Source organism: Parasteatoda tepidariorum, chromosome 3 (genome assembly GCF_982258835.1).
Source record: "Parasteatoda tepidariorum strain Cologne lab strain chromosome 3, Ptep-v5.0, whole genome shotgun sequence".
In the NCBI taxonomy this organism is placed as follows: Eukaryota; Metazoa; Arthropoda; class Arachnida; order Araneae; family Theridiidae; genus Parasteatoda; species Parasteatoda tepidariorum.
Genome location: NC_141757.1, coordinates 1,271,119 through 1,291,121, shown reverse-complemented (window position 1 = coordinate 1,291,121; position 20,003 = coordinate 1,271,119). Strand labels below are relative to the sequence as shown.

Below are 20,003 nucleotides of genomic sequence, written 5' to 3'. Positions count from 1 at the left end.
CATTTTGTTAAGCGGCCATTTTTTTTATTTGTTAATTATTATTTTTTTCTTTCAGTATCAGAATGTGTTTATAGGAAATGTATCATAACTTTTTTTATTTCATTCAATATTGATCTGTTCATATTCATAATGGATGATTAACACCTTTTTTCTCATGTTAGCATTAAAATAAGTGTATAAGCCGATTCATTGTCTAAGAGGAGGGATTTCCAAATGCTTTGAATAGAAAAAGATTCTGGTAGTGGCTAGAGAGAGAGAAATTTAAGAAACAAAATTGTGATTTTTAACATATGCAATTACAACCTGATTGTTCTTTCAAATTCCATTTCTAAAGTTTGTAATAATATTGAATTAGCTCTGAGTATTTGGGAATCCCTGTCTGATTGTTGTTGTGATTTAAATAACTAATGAACCCATAATATTAGGAGAAAAGAATTTTCCGAAGGTATTCATTGGCTGAACTCAGTTCTGATTGGCTGCTCTACAAGGAAGAGGTTCGACATTTTTTCCCCCTTCACAAAACCTCATCGCTACAAACCTCTTTTGTTTCATTTTTTTTTTTTTAATTTTCCCTTCGAAACTGCTTTAGGAATGCCTTTTAAATAGGTATTTTGTACTAAATTTTACATTTGTTTGTTCATAGATAGTTTGGCTAAAGAAATAACTTTTTCTCTTTTTGCAGATTTTGATTAAGTGCTTTTACAAAACCGAGCATTTTGAATTTTTATTTTATTTTTTAATGATATGTAATAAACAAATGAAGTATATATATATATACTTATATGTATGTGCATATATATATATATAATAATAATAATAATAATAGTAATATATATATATAAGTACGCATATGCATATGTATGTATATGTGTATATATGTATGTATATATATACAGGGTGTCTCAGTTAAGCGTTTCAGAACTTCTAAGAGGGGTAGGGGGCATCCTGACGACTCGAAATCATATAGCAATGTGCGGTCGGAAATGCTTTCCTGAAGAGGTGACGTACACAGAAGCACCATAAAGAAAAAAGACCGTAAGTGAAAAATCGCTATAATAATACATTGAAAAAATTATATGGTACATGGGCCAAAGTAAGTGTTCGAAGTTTCTGCCACCGGCTACTCACATCTCCGGCGCATGGACATTCGAACATTCTGCAATACTCCAGGCATATCTCGCAGGCAGCTACTGCGATTCTTGCAACCAGCATTATCAACAGGGGTGTCATAAACCAGTGTTTTCATATGTCTCCAGAAATCAAGACATGATAGGTCGGGTGACCGAGGAGGCCATATAATTCTTTCAATGTATTATTATAGCGATTTTTCACTTACGGTCTCTTTACTTTAAGGTGCTTCTGTGTACGTCACCTCTTCAGGAAAGCATTTCCGACCCCACATTGCTATATGATTTCGAGTCGTCAGGACGCCCCCTACCCCTCTTAGAAGTTCTGAAACGCTTAACTGAGACACCCTGTATATGTGTGTATGTATATGTATATATGTGTATAGATATGTATGTATATATGTGTGTATATATATGTATGTATATATGTGTGTATATATATGTATGTACATATATGTATATATAGTACTCAAAAGTACACAGTACTCAAAATAAAATACTCTGAATAACGTTTGATGATTCAATCTTAATGGCTGGAGAGAGGATGGACTGATTTCTAACCCCAAAAGTATGGGGATTGACCACAATCATGGAATTAGGGTCTCAATAGTTAGATCAGAGCGCTCCAACATTTTAATGTTAATTTTACTTTTTGCGTATCTCGAAAACATTTTAAACAAATTGTAACATTTTTGCACACAATTATAAAATGCGTTCATCCAAAGATAATTCTATTCAAACTATAACTTTTAGTAAATATTTATAATTTTTTTATTATTTTATTTAATAATGGTTGTGAAAAACCTTTTTGAATTCTAAGGTACACAATTTTCTGTATCATTTTAAAGAATATAATTTTACGAGATAAAAATGCTAACTTTGAGTGAAATCGGTCGAATGGTTCCTGTGGAAATCTAGTTTTAAATGTCTGGCTTTTATGAAATTCAATTTCTTAGGAATTCTTCAACCGATTTTTGTATTTTGCCATCTATAAGTATATTCTCTAAAACGATGCAATAATTGTACAGATAACAACTCAACATTTTTTCGTCCATTATTAAACAAAATAATAAAAAATAATAGATCTTTACTAAAATCAATTTTTTTGCATGGAAATATCTTTAGATAAGCAAATTTTATAATAATGTGCAAAAATGTTCGCGTAAAAATTCTCGAGATATAGCGAAATAGGCAGAAAGTAAAATTCACAAAACTATTGTAACACTGTCCTGATCTCCCTACATTTTGGGAGTCAGAATCTGTCGAAGAAAGGGTATGTTTCTGTGTCCGTAACTTAAAATATCATCTGCACTTATTAATTAGCATTGTATAGGTCATCCCCTCAAGCCATTAAGATTGAGTCCCAGAACGTGAAGATCTTTACATCAAAAGAGTTGTTCAGGGTGTTAATTTTTTTTTTTTTTTTTTTTTTTTGCGAAATATATATATAACGCCTGATTGCCAATTTCTCCAGGTCTATTGTTTGTTTTTTTATCAAAAATTCTTGCTTCTTATTTTTGGAAACTCCACAAAATAAGAAAGTTTCTGAAAAAAGAATCCTTAGAGATATAGAATTTTTTTATGTCGTTTTTTGCTTTCTTAAATATTTAAGAGTTTACACTCTTAAATATTGTACTAAATGTGACTAAAAAATAAAGAAAGATGAATTTAAAATAAAGGTTTTGTTTTAGCATTCTAAAATGTTCATTTTTCGAAACTTTCTAAATTAATGAAAGGAATGTTTTATAACTATCGATACAGTGATTCCAATATTTATTTATTGAAAACCATGAATTCAAAAATGTATAAAAAAAAAACATTTATCTCTCACATTGACTGAAGTTGCTGGTTTAGTGGAATGCAGTTTTTGACTATAAAAATCCGTAAAATTCATTCGCTTAAAATATGTCATACAATAGTTACCATGTATGTTTCGTAGAATCTTCGTTCGTACGATTATCGTAAATCTAATGGATGTTTTATGTTACGCATACGTGTGGGATATATGTTTCTAATTCTATTCCATTTGCACACAAAATTCAAGTTCTTCTTTACAAACTTATCTAATTTCATTAACATTATGTTTTAAACCAATTAATTATGCAGTGCCCATAATAATCATTTTATATCTCACAATTCAGAAAAATTTATTTACAAAAAAATGTTGCTTTCTAATAACATTATTTTGATTTTATGGAAATCAATTAGTTTAACATGCATTCATTTTGCTTCAGTTTTCACAAATGCGATATGGAAAAAAAATATGCATAAACATGATTTCAGATTTATGCAAATAATGCTTTCTAACTCAACCCAGGAAGAAATCTTGCGTTTGAAAAATCATGATATTGCTTATTAGTAATTTAACGCTTATTTTTAAATACAACAGATCTAAAAATATCAACTTATTATGATAGTGGCTAAAAATATGTTTACCTAATAACTATATTATCTGATCAAAAAATGCTTTCCCTTTACATAGAAAACTAATTTTTTTAGTTCTACAAAAAGGAAAAAAAACGCATTCAAATAATCACTTTACTTACACCTTGTTTTGCGCTCCCTACTGACACTGGTTTAGATTAAACAGGTGTTTTACAAGAGATTGATAATGGTTATAAATGTGGTTTCATATAAAATTGAATTAACAACAAATGGACACTTTTTTTTTTTAAAGAATCAAATTAATTTCGAAAGCAAATTTTTATTTTAAGAAGAATTAAGTTATTTAAACCAGGACAAGTAGAAAACAGATTACTACACAAAATGTGAAAAATATTTCGAAAAGTAAAATGTAAATAAGTTGTTTTATAAGCGCACGTTTACTTTATATCTTCTCCTACCATGAGGAATGAACGCTCTTTCAAATTATAACACGCACAAAGATTCCCAGTGAAATACAAATAAAATAACTGATTAAAGAATCGAACTACCTTAAATAATCAATCTCTACTTATAATATAATGTCCCATCTATTTATGGACGAGATATTTATTATCTATTTTGATAAATAATTATCGTGAGAAGTTTGAAATTTATGTGAAAGGTTGTTGGTTTCAATCAGTATGTGTTCTTATTCTAAGTAGGGATCAAAATTAATTAAAAGACGTAAATAAAATCAAAGGATATCCGAATCAATTTGATTAGTGTTCTCAATCAATGAAAGAAAAGCCAACCATTTGTACTTAACTTTACATTTATCACATAAGAAATCCGTGAACGTATTTGTATTATAATGAAATTTCTTTGGGAAAGATCACATTCATTTTATTTTCAAATTTAGATGTATTAATGGGAACAAACAATTAATGAGTGTTTGGGTAGGAAAGCACATATCCTATTATCACTTTTGATCCTCTCACGTCTTTATTTCTAACAGATTGAAACTAATTTATATTCAATCCGTATTTTATTTTATAACCGTTGTTGCCATTTTGAGTTTCTAAAGTTCCTTGTCATTTTGAACTCAATACAGAAGACAAAGGAACTCCTGTATTGGGAGAAATTCGCTTTTGATGGAACTAACTCGCATTTGCGTTACATGGAGAGGAAAAGCTCCCACGGTTAGCCTCTAAACCATGATCCGCTTACCACTGAGGATATATTACGTCAGCACTGTAGTCGAGGCGATCTGAGTTCGGTATTCGAATCAACCTGCCATCGCCGGGATTGGAACCTGGTTCACTTCATTGAGAGGCTAGCGCAGCCACCATGGCTCCGTTTCGAAGTATTTTATATCCGTTGTTAAGCAGCCGACCCAATTTTGGGTTAACGACTGCTAATGTTGAACTCCGTAGCCTTCCACTCCGTAATTTTGAACCCAATCCAGAAGACAATGGAACTCCTGGATACTTTCATGTCGGACTTTTTGATGAAACTAATCCGCATTTGCGTTACACGGAGAGGAAGACCACGTGAACCTTCCACTGTTAGCCTGGCGGCAAGGGAGCTCTAACCCATGATCCGTCTACTACTGAGGATATTTCACGTCAGCACTGTGGTTGGTGCAAGCTGGATGCGGATTCAAATCGACCCACCATCGGTGGTATTCGAAGCCGGTTTATCTCCTTGGAAGACCAACGCTCTTTCTCCTGAGCCACCACGGCTGATAATATATAATTGATGATATGTAATTTCTAAGTATTTTATTTTATTTTATGACCACCGTTGAACAGCCGACCCAATTTTTGGGTTTACGACTACTAATGTTCAACGCCGTAGCCTTGTAATTTTGAGCCAATCCAGAAGACAAGGAAACTCCTGGATCAGTACTACCAGAGGCTTTGATTTGTTGTGGGATGATGGAGTTCGAGACTTGGCAGATTTAACTTGCATCAGTCCCCATTTACTACACGGGGAATCTTCGATCGGCGGGGATCGAACCCAGGAACTCTTGGACATGGGCCCGGCACCCCACCGACCAGGCTATCCCGCACAAGTAACGACAATTCATCAGAATTATTGTTGCACCGCACCTGTGGACCTGTTACAAGGGGAGTATTAGTTGATTATATAGTTGATTATGGCAGTAAGTGGAAATCACTTGTCATAATTGGATGTTAATCTGTCAAACCATCCTTACTTTGGTTAGATAATGGGTTTGGTGTTTACCAATATCTTCTAGTGGTTCCATCATGGTGTTGTTCATCGCCTGTAAATTATTGAATTTGAAAAATTAGTATCATGGGAAACAAACTTATCTAATTTGGCTTACTGCATCAGAACAAGATTAGAAACTTATGTTAGATCTAATTAATTGCGTACCCTAAGTTGGTGTATTAGTTATTTAACCTAATTAGGCCCATATTGTTTAGTTTGCACCTTGAGATAGTCACAAAGTGCTGCAGTTAGTGTTTATCCGGATTAAAGATGATTGGGAGAAAAGTTGTGTGTCTAATTTGAGTCGACACCTAGATCTTGAATAACCTACTGTTAAAACTATCACATCAGATGTTAATTAGTAATTTTACATTGATTGACTAGCAGCGTTACATTACAGACTCAAAGTATGGACGATAACAGTACAATATAAAATAGCTAGTCACGTCACGGGTTTTTTTTTAACATTAACATAAATGGCCATCACGGGTAGCTGAAAAGCTCCGGACTCACTGCTTGTCCCCAAGGACTGGGAGCAGGGTCAGTGGTGAGGCGTGTTTAGTGATCAACCACGTTGGCTGCTATTGTGAGCCAGTCCGTGGTCGATTGTGGGGTATGCATGTTTTGTTTATGTTGTGTTGTGTGTTTTACCTATTTTTAGTATGAGTGGAATAATAAAACTTAACAAAATCATAAATGGTGGTAACTTATTAGAAATTAGTAATCAAGTTAGCTGACTCAACCCCAACTTTTTTTTTTAAATTTACATGAATAGCCATCACGGGTAGCTGAAAAACTCCTGGCACACTGCTTACCCCCAGTGTCTAGGAGCAGGGTCAGTGGCGAGTAAATAAAAATGAATCTATTTTTTTGTAGTCATTTAATAGGAACAGAAATTAATTTCTTGCTTAAATAATTAGAAATAACCGATCTTATTTTCATTCCTTTTTGCGTCAAATTTTTTTTCGCGCCATCGCCTATTTTTGTATTCATGTTGTTTCAAAGCGGTAGGATCTCTTCTTTTTTTATATTGGCTTATGACATTGCTTTCATATTCTACAAAATAATAGTATTTTTAATCTTTTACTAAGATCTTGGATTGAATTGACAGTATATAAAAGTCTATTTTAAGTTTTTAGGATTTCAAGGAATATTCTTGAATGATTCATCAACAGCTTTTAATTTTAGATTTACCTGACTTACGGCGTGATGTTTGGCTTCAAAAAGCATTCATATTAAAAACACATTATTAGAGAATCTAACAAAAAATGTACTAACATTCTCTGTAGTACCCAAAAGATTATTAAAGTGATTGTTTGTTCTGAAATTAAATTTTATGAAAAGGGCAAATATAAAATCTATCAATAAAAATGATTATATATTTAATCGATATCTATAGGACTGTGTCTAAAATGTTAATTCATTAAATTAAATACTAACAATGGAATGACCCTCTATTATATCCAGATAAAGATTGTCATACTATGAGTCATTTTGAATCCAAAATGATTTTTTGTGAAATGGGACTTCTCTTTTCTTTATTGGGTGCTTTTCGTTCTTCAAACAGTGGGTCTGACCTTTAAAAAAAAGCATTTACTCATGCGATGCTAGTTTTAATTGGCAGAATCAAGCGGGGGAAAAAATGCTTTTTACGAAACAGATCATTTTCTTTTTCCAAAATTTTTTCAGACATTTAAAAAGTAAGAAAAAAGCTATTTAAAAAAAATTTTGTTTAGAAAAAATATCAAAATCCAACAAACTCTGGGTCAAATTATCTAAATAGTTCATTAAAGTCTGTCATGTGTGCATGCATCTTCAGAGATTCGCTTTCATTTGGATAATGAGGGTGGCATTAAGTGCATTGCATATACAAAAATTTTCATCAATACAGCATCCTTTACACAGGGTGCAATCAACCCTTCCAATTTCGTTGGGAAACCAGATTTTATTCAATTTGCCCTTTTTCATATTGTCCTTGAAAGGCTCGTTAAAACACACACATAGCAGTTGAGGGATGGATGACTTCAACCTAAGATTTTAAATGTGTAGCCTTTTTTTTCACTTCTTCACAAAGGTACGAAAGAAACATGCCCCACACCAAAAGAGATTTCGTATCTGCAATAGGTCCCGCAGTGAACTTATCTTAAATACACTGCTCCCAGTAGAACACCGAAGTCAAGCATCACTGGCTGCGGTCAGTAAGCGGGTGGGTGACCACTCTGATCAGCCTGCGAAGGGTGCACGTTATCGTTCCTCGTTAAATTGTTCTACCGTAAAGTGCTCGACTTCCCTCGCAGGTCGTTTGGCTACCAAAGCAGGCGAGCCATCCCTTCTCCAGAGGATCAAAATTGCGATGGTATATCTTCGGATCATCTTCAGGGATGTTTCCCAGGCCGTCGCCATTAGCCCATTGTGCAGCCCTAGTGCGACTTTAATAAAGTACCTACCTTATCTGCAATATGCTTTTTGTTCTATACGTGTCCAAGAGTCTGTTAAGCCAACTTTTATTCGGGCAGCCACATGGAAACTCTGTCAGTTTGAAAATGGTCATTGTAGGAAGCTTTCTGCAGTCGTGAAAGAACTGTATATTCATAGACAGTAGTTTTTGCAATGACATTTTTTTCTTTTCGATTTCCAGAAAAAGACAATAAAACACTCGTTCATATTCCCTATTTGAGATACATCAAAACAAATTTTTTATAATATATCGTTGGTTTTTTTTTCCAGTTTTACATACTGCTTTTGTGAAAATTTCGCGCGTTGTCGGTTCGTGTTACACCCACCCGCTGTTGCACGGAATATTTCTCAAGCTCTCAATGCTAGTTCGCGCTGCAACCTAATTTTTTTTTCTACAATTATTTTTTAGGGAAAGAGGCTGTTCTGTGGTTTCTTTTGATCATTTTCAACTCTGCCTGTTTCTTTTTACCATCTCGAATCAATTTTTCATGGACGTCAGACTAACCTTGCATCGTTCTTTTTAAAATAATCCTCCACACTTCGCAACAATCGAATACGCCATCTGGGGAGATGACCGGTTCCATGCATTTGACCCTTCCCTCTCCTCCTCTCTTCAATTGTATAGGAATGTACTACGATATTTGTCTTTTTCTTATTATTTTTCGTATTCAATTGCTAAAAATATTTTTTACAATTTTCACGACTCTTTCTTTTAGAACTATTTTTAATCTAGTTTTTGGTTCAATTCAGTTTCCTAACTTAAAAGATCTATTTGAAAATCAATAGAGAAACTAACGTACTTCCTTCTTCTGTGACTCTCCACACGCTGTTGCCATCTATCGATCACCACTTAGAAAATGTGCACACAAGAAAGTTCGAAACCAGTTTAAACCAGATAGATTCACGTCAATGCCTGAAAATTATTCCATCGGTGGGGAAAAGGTAACCCACAGATATGTCATATTTTAACCTTTAGTTAATGCTGCCCCAAACATGACTAACCTTTCATGTAGAATTAAGATTTGTAAATAACATTTATAGTCATTGCATAATGATTGAACTGTTATAATTGTTCCATCATTATTGCAATGGGAATGTATATGTGTTTGTTGACCTGTGTTGTTGTGTTGTTGTTATTGTAGAGCAGTGGTGATGAACGCAGAGGATCACGGGAAAGTCGTCGTCCCTCTTTAGCTGAGTTGATTCCTGATTGGCCCATTCTCCAAAAAGTAGTGAAAGACTCTGAGGTTGGAGAATATCTTTTCTCTCAATCAAGCTTCTCTTCTCTACTTTTTTTTTCTCTGCCTCAGCTGCTGCTATTCTTCTTCTTCTCTATTAATCGGCTATTATTGGATGGTCTACAATTTAAATGAGCTGTTCTCTTGACTCTTTGCTGCCACGCTCCTCACGGGCCATTTAAATAAAAAAAATTATTAATTTACCACTTTCTTCCTATGGTAGTCCTACAACCCGCGAATACCTACTTTCTAGTGTGAAAACTGAAAATTGCTTTGAATGCAATGATGCAAGCGCAGTTAACTACGATTAGCATTTACGAGCCTTCAGTTGCTGTTGCCTTGGCTGGTTGATAACAAAGATGCAGAAAATTTGATCCTAATGACGTCACTTTAAGAAAACTGAATTTTATATACCTTACTTAGGGCTCTATTTGAAGATGTTTCCCGAGTATTCGAGTAGTTCTCATGATGGAAACCATCAGCAGGACATCCTTAATGGTTTTATATTTTTTATAACCGTCCTTGAAAAACCGACCCGATTTTGGGTTTAATGACTACTTATGTTCAACTCCGTAGCCTTGTCATTTTGAACCCTATCCAGAAGACAAAGATATTCCTGGATCAGTACCCTCAGAGGTAGGATTTGCTATGAGAACATGGAAGACTTTGTGACTCGACAGATTTAACGTGCATCAGTCACCGTTTACTACACGGGGGAGTCTTCGGCCGACGGGGATCGAACCCACGTCCACTTGGACATGTGCCCAGTGTCCTACCCATCCCGGCCATACTTCATGGTTGTGGTGATCCTACTAACTTCATTTTATAAAATCTGAATTTTATATGCGGGTAACTATTTTAGTAATCTGTTCTAAAGTCATTTCATAAAATATGAATTTTACATCTGAATTTATGTTACTTGGGCACTTATTCGAAGTGGTTGGACGAAATTCCTAAAAAGCAGCTTGAGGAGCTTTGAAGTTTCGAATCCCTTGCCAAACAGTTGTAATTCTTTGTTAAACACCCTTAGATCTTATTGAATTGCTCATTCAGTTACTTAAAAAACATCTTCAAATAACCGCTCACATAAAATTCAGCTTTTAAAAAAGAAAGTAAGTAGGATCACATTGTCACCTGTTACCGGCCAGCATCACTCAAGGTTCATAAAAGCGAATCGTTGTTACCAGTGTAATTGAGAGAGAAAAAAAATCAGCCTTTAAACTATAACATGGCGTTTGTGCTCTATGAGGGAGGAATGGTCAAAAATGAATAAATTATTATCATAAAACTGCAAACCCTCTGCCGGCAGAATGAAATCCATTTAATAGTTTCTTTTCTGTCCTGTTCTTCCTGATGATGAATTAGATTTACAGAAACACTTTCCGATATAGTCACAATAAAAAAAGTAATAAAAAAAAACGTGGTTTTTAATGGACTGGTTCTTTAACTATACTCATTGGTGACGTCATCTTATGATCATTTTGAAGAACGTGCAATAAATGATTATTTTTTCATTAAAAGGAATTGAAAATTAGCAGGTGTAACTTATTTTTCTTTAAACAATAAATTGAAATGAAATGCGTCAGTCGCTTATTTTGTAGCAAATGTTAATTGAAAGGGAAATTTAATACTTACACGTTTTGTCCAAATTAAAGAACGTCGACAGTTCTGTTGAGACACACAGAAATCCTTTTTATTAATATATCGTTTACTATATAGTGTGGTTTGAAATATACTCATTTTGTACTTTTTTAATGAGCAGTTCGTAAAGACAATCCTCTTTTTATTAAACCGATGAAAGACACGTTTAAAATTTTCTGATGATTCTACAAATGACTAAAAAAATGAACATTATTCGTGTAGTTTTTTAAATGAAATTGATAAATGAGTGGAAAAACAGCTCATGTTACATTGTAGGAATCCTCTTTCTCAGACAGCTGCCATTTTTAATAACTTTCTCACTTTTTTCTGTCAAATGTGGCAACACCTAATCTCAGCTTTATAAAGGCAGGGAGCCTTTTTTTCCTGTTTAAGCCAATTACTAATTTTATTGTATTTTTTTTCCAATGACGCTTTCTTATTTAAATAATCTTGATAGAAAATCAATTACTTCTTGTTTTCATTTCCAAAAGGTGTTCGTATCAACAACAATTCCCAATAGAAATAACTACGAAATATGCACTAAATTTACTAAGAATAGAGTAAATTATAAAAAAACGATGCAATTTAAATTGTCAAATATTTTAAATTAACACAGATGACTCAAATTATTTTTTTGACTCAAATCAAAGCTGCATTCTAAACTTACCTCCACAGTTTTCTGAAGGATTCTTCCTATTGCTAAAAGACACTCTGGAATTATGAAAAGTAAGGTAATTTGGTACCTTTTCTGAAGTGTTTTCAGTAATGTTGTAGAAATCCTCCAGCGTTATCGTAGCATCGGCAGAGATATTTTACTAATTATGTTACTAATCTGCAGAGATATATAGCTAATTATTGAAAAAAAATCATTCTTTATTTGAAACATCGCTCAACTTATTTCTGATTAAAATTACAAAGCTGAATTGCGTAAAGACTACAAATAAAAAAGTTGGGATTAGCTTAGGGATTTATACAAACTAGCAAAATTTTTCATTTGCATTAAGTGTAGGCTACCTAAAGTATTTGCAAATTTTTCTTCATATTAAAAAACAAATTTAGATGGACGCCATAAATTCTACTACCTTATTTAAAGGCTATGACGCATGTTATTTATATGATTACTCTATTGCATTATGAGTGCTCGCTCAGCAACTTTTGTCTCTTTGGGTGTCGCTTAACATATGAGTTTTCCTTTAACAATAAAAGAGTTGATTTTCTTAGTAATAACTTCTTCTAAACTCTTATTTTAAGTGAAATATCCTGTAATTTTAAAGAAGGAAGAATTTTTGTTGCATTGTACTGCCTAATTTCCAATACCTGTAAAGTTAGAGCAGAGAACTAAGGGTTAACATCCCCATAAAAAAAATTTGAAATTCTTATCTCATATGATGTAGTACTTTACCTATAGAAACACGAAAGTTCTGAAATGCTTTTAACAAAAGATTTTCTACATAAAAAAAGGAATTTTTCTCCTGTTTATTCTTTCTATTTATTTTCTATTTATCCTTTTTCTCTATTTAATTGTTTTAATTTTAATAGATGAAGATTAAACCTATTTATATTTCAATTGCTTTACAACAGTATTTCAATGCCTTAAATTTTCTGAAAAATAATATGATTCAACAAAAATCACATTTCAAGTTAACCCACATATATTTATTTTAAATATAGTAAGCTGTTATTTTTTCCATAGTTGAAATCTTAGAATATCTTCATCAAACTACAAAATTATTTTCAATGTTCTCTTCACTCTTTTAGTGTCGAAGCCATTAGAAAGATGTAGAATTTGCCCTGTATAAGATTTCCCTACATGTGCTTCCTTTCATTTTGGCTATATTAATTTTGTAACACTGTGCATATCATTAGTTTTATTGAGGTTCCTCGTCTAACACTAGTCTTTGTCATACTGCAAGTACAAACGCCCATAATGCCCATTATAGTCAAAAGATGCAAAATCCTGAGGCACACTTCAGACTGCGTTGTAGTATTTAATGGCAGAAAAAATACCCAATTTCTAACTAAGCTTTAGCGTATTCAAAATATAAAATTTAAATGGTGCAATAAGTTTTATTTTATGTCGAAAAATAAAAAAAGGAAGCAAAAAAAATTTAGATCCATATTTTCTAAGATGGTTATTGGATTTTTAAAAACTTGTCTTTAAATGGTTTTAAAAATACTTTTTTACAGTTCATAAGCATTTCAGGTGGGAAACATTGTTCCCATTTTAAAGAATTTTTATATAAGGTTAAAACATAGCGAGAGCGCAGGAATTGTACCACTTTTCAATCCAATCAACACCTCCAAGGTACGTATCGATTTAATAGTCCAACTGCGCAGTGGATGTAAATATAAAAAAGACTACTCATCTTCGCAAAAGATGTCCTTTCGTTTGGACTACTAGGGGATCGAATTTCTTGTTTATGTGTGCTGAGACCTTCTTTCTTTTTTGGAGTTGTTTATCCAACAGTGTTAAGTCAAATATCTTAGGATTATAGAACTATTAGAAGATTCTGTCTCGATCCCTGGGTATTTCAGCTTAAAACTCTTCAACTGAAGGAGAAACTCGGCAAGTATTTAACTTATTTTGCATTACAACCGATTCCAACAACTATTCTATAAAATCGAACCATTTTGTTGAATGAATGAATGAATGAATGAATGAATGAGGTTCTTCCAGAGAATGATAAAGTACATATCTTCCTTTCACAGAAAAAAGATGAGTTTGTGAAACCATTGGTGGATGCGAGAGCGAAAGAGGGAAAAGACAAAAAGTTGAGGCTGGAGGCTGTGTTCTCAAAGTTGAACGTGAAGGCCAAGTGGTACAGGGTTAAAGAGGAGCTCTTCTTGGGAAAGAAATACCACATGCAGAGCGAGGGTGATCTCCATGTGTTGATCATCAACAATCCTGTGGAGGACGACAGCGGCAGATACAAGATTGAATGTATGGGCATCACCAGTTCTTGCATAGTCACGGTGGACGGTGAGATGAATCCAGTCAATTATTGAAATTTCTTTTCTTAATTTGTAATTGACAAGTCCCATCCCGAGAAAAAGCTTGTTTTTTCTATGACTAGAAATTCCAAAGTAGTCCTGGGAAAAAATAATTATAATAATAATGAATAGTATTTGTCTCCTGAATCTGCCTTAGAATAACCTTAGATTTTTTTAAAAAAAATATTTTATTCAGGGAATGTAAAAGTTGTTTAAATGGATCAAGATTTCACCTACCATCTGGTGACTTTCGACAGATATTATTTCACTTCAATATAATAAAAATATGCCTATATGGCAGCTATTCAGTTTTGACAAAAAAAATAGATGAGCCACGATTGCTCAGGGATGGAGCATTCGCCTCCCAGTGAGGTGAACCGGGTTCGAATCCCACCGATGGCTGGTAGATACGAATTCCGTATCCGTATTGCACCGACCACAGTGCTGACGTGAAAATATCCTCAGCGGTAGACGGATCATGGGTTAGAGTCCCCTTGCCGTCAGGCTAACCGTGGGAGGTTCTCGTGGTTCTCTGCTACCTGTAATGCAAATGCGGGTTAGTTTCTTCAAAAAGTCCTCCACGAACGCAAATGCTTCCTAATACTTGATCCAGGAGTTCCCTTGTCTTCCGTTCAAAATGACATTGCTGTGAACATGAGTAGGTCGTTGAACAACCGACCCAAAATTGGATCGGCTGTTCAACGATGGTTATAAATATAATTAAATTATAAATATTTACATATATATCAATAATGATATCTGTAGATGTTAAGTTGAGTTTACACAATGAAGAAGGCTGCCAACTTTCAAGGTTTTTTGTGAAAATTTACTCTAGTGGTAGCTAATTTGATATATTAACGTATTATTTGTTATTCATTTAAACTTATTTTCCACACCACTACGTATAATTGATTTAAAAGTTCCAATGCAGTTTTCTCGCTGAGAATATTGTAAAACGTTGGCAAAATTACCAGGAATTCCGAAAGTTTTTGTTTGTAAATGTCTACCCCTCTATGAATTATTTTACAAAAAGCGTAGGGGCAGACCTGAATTGTGTTCAGGTCGAGAGTAAAGATTCACACAAATTTTAAAAATAAAATGAGCCATTCTGTCGAATGCTGCTTATAAAAATGGCACCATCTAACCATTTACTGTAACATGTCTTCCAGAACCTGATCCCGTGTATAAATTTACAAAGAAATTGGGTGAGACAACAGAGGCATACACAACGAAAGATGTCGTCCTTGAATGCGCTGTCAATGATTACAAAGCTTGCGTCAATTGGTACAAAGACGGACAGAAAATAGAGGTAACTCTCCAGAGATTTTTCTTTTCTTTACGTAACTCGGATGAAGCTATTGAATGTGCACCATTTCCAGTAAAATTAGACCTTCCCCCTATCTTGGCCCCAGTTGGGCTGTATGAACATTTAGGTTGTTTTTAATAGGGGTCCTATGCAGCGTCAATATCAGCCTATTTAAGGCTTATATTGGATGAATAATGATCCTAAAATATCAGGAGAATTTCATATAAGGCTTGGTTATAAAGTGGCAGTGAAATATTGGGTGAATCTGACAATTCTATATATGGCCCATATCGGCCCTTTGAACCTTTATTGTGCCAAGATTCTTGAAGAACCCAAGCTGCAAGGTTTTTTTTTTCATAATATACAGTCAAACCTTGATATCTCGAACTTGAAGGAGAAAAAATTTGCGATACCGAAAATTCGAATTATCGCATGTTATCGATGGTAGAATAAAGGTAAATGCTCCTACCTTATTTATTATTCCATATTTATTCTAAAAGTACTTTTTACACTTTCATTTAAAAAAATTGTTTGCTTTAGAGATGTGTAAGAAAGTTTGTCTATAACACTTTCTAAGTGGACTATAACTCTTTAAATGTCTCCTCCGACATATTTGGCTGCCTCTCAATAAATCTCCTTACAGTGTCCACTGCAGAAAGTGCTTGTTTGTTAGTAACATTTCGATTTCCTCATCCTCTTCTTCTGATAGTTCACAAGAAGCTTTCGTTTGATCGATGATATCATTGTCATCCCACTGACCACACAGTGTTACTGCATCATCTACGTTTACAAAGTCATGAAATTCCATGGCATCGAGTTTCATGAGGCCGGTCAATCTGTCCCAATCATTTTCGGTGTAGTTTTCAGCAGAATTAACGATATTAATTGTTTGACTACTTTCGTGATCTTTAATGAATCCAGCATTCTTGAAACCATTCATTATCGTATAGAAAGACAGATCATTCCATACCACTGACGTCTTTATGTCCACTTTAAAAAGTTTATCATTATGAGAATTGGTTTTCTATTCTTAAATTTTTCATTTTTTTTGGAATATTTTTTTTTTTATTTTCAGAAAAAAAATCTACACTATTTATGGAAAAAAAATGTAAGTTGTCGAGGGATTAGAAAAAAAAATTCGTGAAATCAAGTTTTTTTTAACATTGAGTGTATAGGAAATTTGAAGGTAATTTTCTTTTCTTCGAGATATCGAAAAATTCATGATCTTAGCGAGGTCCGACTGTACCTTTTTTTTAAGGCAAACGAAACAGTCATATTTTCCGAGGCATTTCACGATGAATTGAATGAAATAACTCTCGAATAGTTTAGAAGCGATACAAATCTGTACTTAAACTTATATACGCAACGACAAGTCAACAGTTTTTACTACTTTTGACACATTATTATCTGAACCTGTAAGATATATTTTAAAAGCGTTTTATGTACAATTTTGTACTTAATGACGTAACCTATAGAAACAATTGAGGTTTCTATGTATTTTTCTCATGTAATTGAATGAGACCAAAGACGAATCAAAGGAGATAATATTTTAAAAGTTGAAATTTTTTTTTGTATAAAAGTATTATTTTTGAATAAAAATTTTTTAATTTTTTTATACCTTATTCCAGATTTTTATGCCATTTGGCTAATAATATTCTACTTAAAAAACTAATCTAAAAAGTAAATTAAAGAATGAAATGACGTCCCATTTTGAGATTTAATTACCAAATTCAAATTCGTCATATTATACTACTTTAACCTATAAATGAATACATTTCTGTAATCATTTATATCTGTAATATTAGGAAATGCCCATATTTTTAAGCATTTTGTAGTACTGGAAAGCATAGTTTTTTTTTCTCCATTTGATCCTTTTCTTTAAATTATGTGTTTAATTTATACTACAGTCGCCATCTACCATCAGATTCCTTAAAACTGTTTTTCCCTAAAATTGTGTTACTGCTTTTAAATATTACAGGCTTTCGTTTTACGAACCTAGATTAAGTAAAATTGTTAAAGATAATTGAACTTTTTGAACTTTGAAATTCAAGATAGTTCGTAATAGATCTTTTAATATTTTGTACTAAATGCTAATAAAATGGTAGAGAAAACTGTGTAGATCATTAAAATATACAAAAAAGTAGTTTAAAAAAAAAACATTTCACTGATATATCTTTAAAAAAAATAGATTCTTAGAAACGCTAATTTTCAAAGATGTTTTTTTATAGTAATGAAAAAAAATTCCCCTTTTAATGGGTGCATTGTTATCTATCGTGCATTGCTATCTTGGTCGTGAACTTCATATAAAAAATAGATTAATTAAGTATGACTAAGCATAATGTAAAAATTTTTAATGCTAAAAACTGAGTGATTGAATAAAGAGTGACCCAGAAGTTTTGCATTTTAAAAATGATTATTATTCCGATCTTTTGGTAAAGATTTTAACCAAAAATTTGAAACTCTCTTTAAGTTATTTGTACACCAGTGGTAGCACACTACAAGTAATGAAACTACGCTACTTTTTTTTTTCATAGCTTGTAGTGTAGTGGAGTTTTTAAGAAAAGTAGTGGGATAAGTACACATAGTAGTTCCTTCTGTTATCGAGACTAATGGATCGAATTCCGTCAATGGATTCCATGAAAGGATTTACGTAATCACGTATGACTAATATTTAAATGAGGAGATCACTCGTGAATGTTATTTAATCCTATTTTATATAAGAGAACGTATTTTCGATGTGCTTAATTTTTAAGAGGAAAGCATTCAACCATTAAAAAAAATTTCAAGTATTTATTAATTTCATATTTAAATTAAATATTCGCTGTCGAGAAAGGCATGAAAAGTTTAAGATGAAATGAAAAAAATATGTTTTGAATAACAAATTGGCTCCTGTAAACATGAATAAATATTTCTAAATGAATCCCTAACATTTTGATTGGTCTTCTAAACTATTGGTTAACATTTAAGTTGGTCTTCTTAAAGTACTGAAATAGTTTCTGCAATTTCAACGTGTAAGAAGTGAGGAGAATTTGATTATCTCTTGAGTAATGAAATTTGATACAAAACCATTGCAAATACACACTCGTTGAAGTCGAAAGGTATGAAACAGCAACAAAAAAGGGGTTAATAGGGGGGTCCCCCCTCTTATACAGGCCTGCAAATTCTCTTCATTTCTTACTCTAGTGTAGTCACTGCATTTAAAAAAAGTAGTTAACAACATTTCTAACAAAGTAGTTACAGCATCCGACCACTGTTACTAGACGTAATAATACATTCAATAAAACTGTTTTGACAACAAAAACATTTCTCTTTAAGGCATCGGATAAATACGTGATTGAAGCAGATCCTTTGGGCAGAAAACTTCTGAAGATTGTCGATCTTTCTATTGCTGACTGCGGGCAGTATATGTGCAAGATCAACGCCGAGGAGAAGACAGAAACTAAACTGACAGTCACTGGTAATGTGTTCTAAAATCATTAGCTAACTCTATCGAATGAAAATCCACAATATTGAATCTATTATGGAGTACCATGACTCCCTTTTTTTTAGCACTAATCGTTGTATTATTTTAATTGTTCTACTCGTTTTTTTTTTATCATCTGTAGCATACTTGTTGCGCTTTTAGCAATAAAAATATTACATCAATATTACATAAATAAGCGTATCGCATAACATTGAGGCCATATGAAACGAAAGTCTATGTGCCACTGCTACTTAACCTTCCTGTGGCCATACCTTTCTAATACTAATATCTTTCTGCAAGATACTTGAAAATAACAAATATACATGTTACTCATTTAAAGTAACAGAGGCGTTCACTTCAAAAAAAAAAAAAAAATCGGATCAAATGAAATAATATTTTTTAATTTGAATACGTAATTTTTTTAAATTCTAATATTATGGGTGATATTCTTACATTTTGTAGGAAGATAACACGCTCATTATTTCCTTTTTCGCATTTCATCATCGCATTAAAAAAATTTTAAAAAAATCGTGAAATCTGTAGCGGTCGCTACCGAAAAAAGAGATGAACTCTTCAGAAAAGGATTACTACGTCTTTTCATTTCGAGATTTATTTGTAATAAATAATATCGTATTAAAAATATGTGATTTTAAAAGCTATATAATAAATTTTTATACATAGCTTATTAATGTTGCTTTTCTGAACTACCTGGCTTCCTGCTCGCATCGATCTTTATCTCCTGCTGCAACTTAGGGATCATTTCAACTAAAGAGTGGTTGATTGTGAGAGGCCATTTTTCAGTGTTGCGAAAGGTGGTATATACCGTATCGGAGACAAGTTGCTGTAGTTATTGGTTGGCTCCCTCTATGTCTTTGATCGACGTTAATGACTATCAATTTTAGCCACTGCCATGGATACTGAACGGTTGAGAGGATCTCAATCCTTGAACCAGAGTGAACAGGAGGAACAAGATGACTCGAATCAAGGAGACTCCTTGTTTGTTCCATTAATTACGCCTGCAATGACACTCCAGAACAGAATCCACTCAATCTTGTTGAGAGACAATTGTAGGATGACCAAAGGCGATAAGGAGGTTATTATGAACTACTTGGCGGATCTGATGATTCTGGTGTCAAAACAGGACGCTCAAATTGCAGTTCTACAGTCCAAGATGGATGAGT

General features: G+C 33.1%; 1 protein-coding gene across 9 annotated transcripts in view; it reads left to right on the top strand.

Annotated features, from left to right (window-relative positions):
- The window catches only part of LOC107453633 (twitchin), a 264,438-nt gene that overhangs the window by 38,103 nt on the left and 206,332 nt on the right, over positions 1-20,003 (top strand). For 6 of the 9 annotated variants that reach the window (XM_087158571.1, XM_087158570.1, XM_087158568.1 and 3 more), the window contains exons 19-22: positions 9,326-9,430; positions 13,772-14,042; positions 15,223-15,362; positions 18,675-18,816. In XM_087158571.1, coding sequence (XP_087014697.1) covers positions 9,326-9,430; positions 13,772-14,042; positions 15,223-15,362; positions 18,675-18,816 — 658 coding nt within the window. Of the gene's footprint in view, positions 1-425; positions 495-9,325; positions 9,431-13,771; positions 14,043-15,222; positions 15,363-18,674; positions 18,817-20,003 lie in introns of all 9 variants that reach the window. The other 3 variants (XM_087158572.1, XM_087158573.1, XM_087158569.1) reach the window with 2 other exon arrangements.